The following is a 5,164-nucleotide window of genomic DNA, read 5'->3' as shown; positions in this document are numbered from 1 at the left end:
TTCTTTCTTTCTTTCTTTCTTTCTTTCTTTCTTTCTTTCTTTCTTTCAGAGGCAGGGGGAGGAGAGGGGACAGGGAGAGAAAGAGAGAGAGACAAAGAATCTTAGCAGCTCCTCGTTCAGCATGGAGACCGATGTGAGGCTCAATCCCACGACCCTGGGATCATGACCTGAGCTGAAATCAACAGTTGGATGCTCAACTGACCGAGCCATCCAGGTGCCCCACAAACAGCTAATTTCAATTGCTACTTTTTAAGAAGCCCATTATCCAGAGATTAGGAAGCCCATTGTCCAGAGACCATCAATATAATGACTTGTTTAAATGCAAAATAGTTCTTTAAATCTGCTCCCAATTATTACATGAAACGTGTGTGTGCACGCACATGCACGCGTGGTACAGTGTTTCCAGGGTTTCAAAAGATTACGAAAAAACTGAGATTTGTTATTTCAAATTAATTAATGTAGAAATTACATAAACGTACTCTCTCCAAGTTGAGGGATGCGATATCAAAGTTAATAAGGGTTATTTTCTGTTAGTAAATTCTTCAGTAATAAAACATTGTTTTAATGGTCTTTAAGGTTTAAAAGAAAAAAATTATGTGTTCCAATGATACTGTAGTCGGAAACACTGCCCGAAACGGAAATAACATAAAGCCCGAGACATTGAGTAGATTGCAAATTAGTCCTCTGCCCCGCAAGCACTTTGACTCCGTTTTGTTCAAAGGTGCTCTATTCCCACAGAATACGCTGCCATGTCACTCTGGCTTATCCATGTTTTAAAGCTGAACTCAAACTGGTCACCCAGTTCCTGCCTGCTTTTCAAACAGACGCAAAGAGCCAGTGGAACCACTGTCAGGGCGTTCCCCGGTCTGAAGAACCATGTCCCAGTGGTGGACAGAATGGCTCCTTCCCAGAAACAGAGCCCGGGATGTCCCTGGCTGGATGATGCGCGGGTCATCCCAAACCCCCACTCGCAGACCATGCCACTCCCGTTCAAGGGTCGTCTGGTGATGCCTGGCAGAAATACGTCCAGCCTCAATTACAGGATGGCTTTCGTTGTACTCACCAGCGTGTTGTTGCTGACGGCAAATGTGGAGGTGGCCGGTGGGGGGACAAAAAGAAAGCGGGGTAGGAACGCTGATTCGGGGCATCCCATTCTGGTCCTCTGTGCCGCGCCACTACCTCACAGCAGATGGCCTGTGACAGATGAGGCCCCTCTCGTAAGTCACAACCCAGTGTCCTGTTCGTCTCTCTCCCCCTCACACGGCACAGCTTGCGGAAGGATAGCCACCAGCCAGCATCCACTGAACTGATGTCACCCACTTCCACGCAAGGGAAGAGGAGCGAGGGACCGGCCTTTGAGGCAGGCTGTCAGACCACAGCGAGCATCCTCAGCCACGTGGCCCTGAGACCAACAGAACAGGTGAGTCCTTGGGGCAGGGGCAGGGGGCGGTGTCAGAACTGCAGAGAGGGCTTTCCTTAGCACCCCTACAGCAAGAGAGGTCAACACTGACAGTCATACACACTGAGGCTGAAGAGACAAACAGGAGGCTGAAATCAAGAAGTACTCGATCAGACGGAACCTAAGTTCAGGTGTGAAAAGGCCACTTCTCCTTTATCAGAGGTGCTCAGAAACGGTCTGCCCCACTTGCGCCCCCAGATTACTTAACCCTAAACCACTTCCCACTCGCAGGCCAGATACGCTGTCCTATCCTGCTATGGCCCGCCGTGCACCAAACTCGCTGGGAGCGTGAGCCGCGTCGCCAAGGTGAAAATCAAAAGCGGAACAAGCCGCGGGGAAGGGGAGCCTTAGTTCTCTAAAAGCAGAGGGGCAGGTGGGGGAGCAAACAGAACCTGCTGGCAGGTTTGCTGTCAAAGCAGCAGGCCGCCCTCCTCTCTGCGCCTCCCGAAGGGGGCCACGGTAAGAAGCGGGACACTTCCCAGCTCCACTGCAGTCGCTTTCAAGAATGAACGTGTTGACGATGTCAGGATTAGAATGAGTGCAATCCTCGATATGCATTTCATTCGCGTTGTTACTTCTCCTTGGGGTGTGGGCAGGTATTCACAAAGAAAGTTTATTCCTCCCGGAAGGCTACTCGGCAGCCGGTTCTAATTAAGCCCTGATGTAGCAGGAGGAAAACCCAAAATAGAGTAAAAAGAGCTCTGCCTCCCAGGTCTCCAGGGCCTCCCGTCCTGAAAGCCTTCAGAAGAGAGGCTCGCCACAGGCACCATACAGAGCAAAAGCTCCAAGTGTGTTCCCAGCCAGAAAGGGGGAGAAACCTAGAGATTATCAGCTTTGTTTCGCGACAATCACGCGTTTTTTTCAGGCGGCTCCAGGCTTCTGTGTGAAACAGACAACGGCGTCTAGGTGAGCAGAGCTCTGTGAACACGAGAGTCACCCCAGGGAAGCGGCTGTAACACACACGGCCTGCCCATAGTGCCGTTTCATTTCAGGCCGGAAACACAGAGGCCTCCTCCACCTCTTGGGTCTGGGCCTGATCCACAGGAAACTTCTCTCCTGATTAGACTCCCACCGAGCCCGGGGTTCAACTTTCCGTCTCTCATTCCAACCCACATAGCCCGCCACTCCGCTAAGAGCAGGGTCAGGGGGCCCTTTTCAAACAAACTCGCCCACCCACAGCCACGGTGGGCAAGCTACAAAGGCTCCTGCTAAGAATTCACCGTGCCTTTTTCTTGGAATTGAGAAATTGGCCTCGGACCCGCAAGGGAATATTCTCTAAAAAGCAGATTAGTCCTCATGGAGTTTTGGCGGTCAAAATCCAGGGGTCGATTAAACAGAGCCAAAACCCAGTGCCTTACTCTGTTTCCTGAGCATTTATACACGATGCCTGAAGAGGTATAGGATTCTGTCAGCCCCATCGAGATAGCGCTGGAAATCACACTAGCCTTGGAGAGCCTTCCTTTTCTAAGGCCGTCCGCAGTCCCGCACAAAAGGGGTTTCAACCCTATCACTTACAAGCACCAACACAAGCAAAATGATTCAGACGCTCTCTAGCTACTTTGAATGAACTGGTCACGGTCACATGACACATCTGGATATTTCCTTTTAAAACAGACTTTCCAACTGAAATGGGATCCAGATGTTGTAAGCAGATGTATATTTAGTTCCCTTTCTAGGTGGTACCTACATAATGAAGACTCAACTTATTTTGACTCTTACGTGTACTTCTTACATCCCTACCAGAATGCAAGCTTCTCCAGCCCTCGGACACAGCATTCTTGCCCACTGCGCTGAGCACAGAGCTTGGACCACAGCTGGTCCTTCAAAGCTTGTCCAATAAATGAGGCAACACGACAATACAATGGAGGTTCCAATTAATTGGATTAAGTACGAATCAAAGTCAGGAACAAAATGTTTCCTGTACAAGGTGATACAGATGGATTTGGATTTGGAAAATCTTGATCCCCTTAGTAAGTACGACTGTTCATCAAGCTAACGGCTGGATTTTTGAATTTTTCATACGAGCTGGCGATTTCCATTTGAATGGATCTTGACACGGAAGCTTCGCAGGACACTTCTTCTGAGATGCTAACCTGCAGAAAGTGCTAACCACTCTTTAAGACCCAACTCCAATGATGGGTCACATTTACTGAGCACTTACTATGTGCCAGATCCTGTTTGGAAAGCTCGCAGGCACTCCTTCGCTTTGTCTTTGCAACTCTCTGGGGTGGGTTCTGATACCATTGCCATCGCATGGGTGAGGAAACTGACTTGGCTGTTTGTCGGCCTCCATGACTTCCGTCCAATGGAAAGCATCCACCTCTTCTGAGACCCTAGTTGGCACATTTTTTGCCTCTCTTATGAGACATACAGCACTCTCCCATGCACATGCAATAATTCAAGCATCGTCCCATGCCCTTTGGTCCACTGCAAGCTCCCTGAAGATAGCAGGGGGGGTGCTATCTTATTCCAGTCGTACTGCAAGGCAGGCCCAGCACCTGCGTGTCGGGGTCACCTGGGCAGTTTTTCTAACAAAACACAGCAGATGCCTGGGCCTCACAGCCTGGAGATTCTGGGTGTTGGTTGGTGCTCTGGAACCTTTAGCTTCAGAAAGCTGTCTAGGTGCTGTGTGGACACACCCCAGGTTTGAGGGCCACGGTCTTCTTCAACTGGCTCATTGCTTTGCACATTGTGTGTAATGGACAAAACTAATCAAATGAATGGATGGTTTAGTGAATAACCATCATTCCAAGATGACGTTCCAGATACAATCATTTTTCAAGCGGACACAGAACTACCCCCCACCCAAACTCTGCCAACCCCTCGACCTACCTCTTACCATTCCCTCTCTGCCCCCTCCCCTCACTCAGCTCCAGCCACACTGGCTCCCCTACTGCTCCTCCACTGTGCCAGGCTCTCTGCCTAGAACATTCCTACCCTAGATGTGCATGCCTCGATCCTTCTTTTATTCGGATCTCTCCCCAAATGCCAGCTCCTCGGAGAAGTGATCTCTGATGGCCCTAACACAACTATGGAACCCACCCAATCACTCACGATAAGGTTACAGTCCTTTAGGGGCTCCTGGGTGGCTCAGTCGGTTAAGTGTATGACTTCAGCTCAGGTCAATTTGAGGAAAACAGACAAGCCTCTCCTGATGTTGAAACCTTCTGTCTGAAGGGTTTCAAAGGAGTCTTGCTTCTCGTTGTGACAGAAAGAAGGGCTTAGCCGACTTTCTGAGTTCTTGCCAGGATCCCATGTCTTAGAAAACTGAAATTCTATAGACAGAAAAAGGCTCCAACATCATCCAATGCAGGGGTTCTCCTTAATCTGGGGTCCATGAGTCCCTGAAGATTTATAAACTTCCTAAAACTGTACGTGAAATGCTGTCTGTAGATGTCTGTGTTGCGTAGGCACAATTTTCTGCGGAAAGAATCCACAGCTCTTGTTAGGGTCTCAAAGGAGTTTTATTTCGCCAATGGAAAATTACAATTCTCTGGGCAAAATCCTTGATGATGGGTGAGGAAACCGAGGCACCCACCAATGCAACTTAGGAACGGCCAAGCAGCTGGTTAGTGACGCGGCTGGAAGCAAAGTACACATTTGTTGATCGCCAGGCAGTCTCTTTACCTGCTGTCCCCCACGTCCCTTGGAAAGAGAGGATCCTTCCCTGGCGACAATGCCGGATTGCCACCCTGGACCCCGGAC

The 5,164-nt window shown here is 49.6% G+C and overlaps 1 protein-coding gene across 3 annotated transcripts in view; it reads right to left on the bottom strand.

Moving 5' to 3' along the window:
* DOCK5 (dedicator of cytokinesis 5) overlaps nt 1–4,233 on the bottom strand; it is a 195,985-nt gene extending 191,752 nt beyond the window's left edge. For 2 of the 3 annotated variants that reach the window (XM_049631600.1, XM_049631603.1), the window contains exon 1: nt 1,064–4,232. In XM_049631600.1, the coding sequence (XP_049487557.1) occupies nt 1,064–1,148 (85 nt within the window). In that variant the 5' untranslated portion in view covers nt 1,149–4,232. Of the gene's footprint in view, nt 1–1,063 lie in introns of all 3 variants that reach the window. The other variant, XM_049631601.1, reaches the window with a different exon arrangement.
* Nucleotides 4,234–5,164: the final 931 nt, after the last annotated feature.

This window comes from Panthera uncia, chromosome B1 (genome assembly GCF_023721935.1).
Source record: "Panthera uncia isolate 11264 chromosome B1, Puncia_PCG_1.0, whole genome shotgun sequence".
Lineage (NCBI taxonomy): Eukaryota > Metazoa > Chordata > Mammalia > Carnivora > Felidae > Panthera > Panthera uncia.
This window is presented reverse-complemented; position numbering and strand designations above follow the sequence as displayed.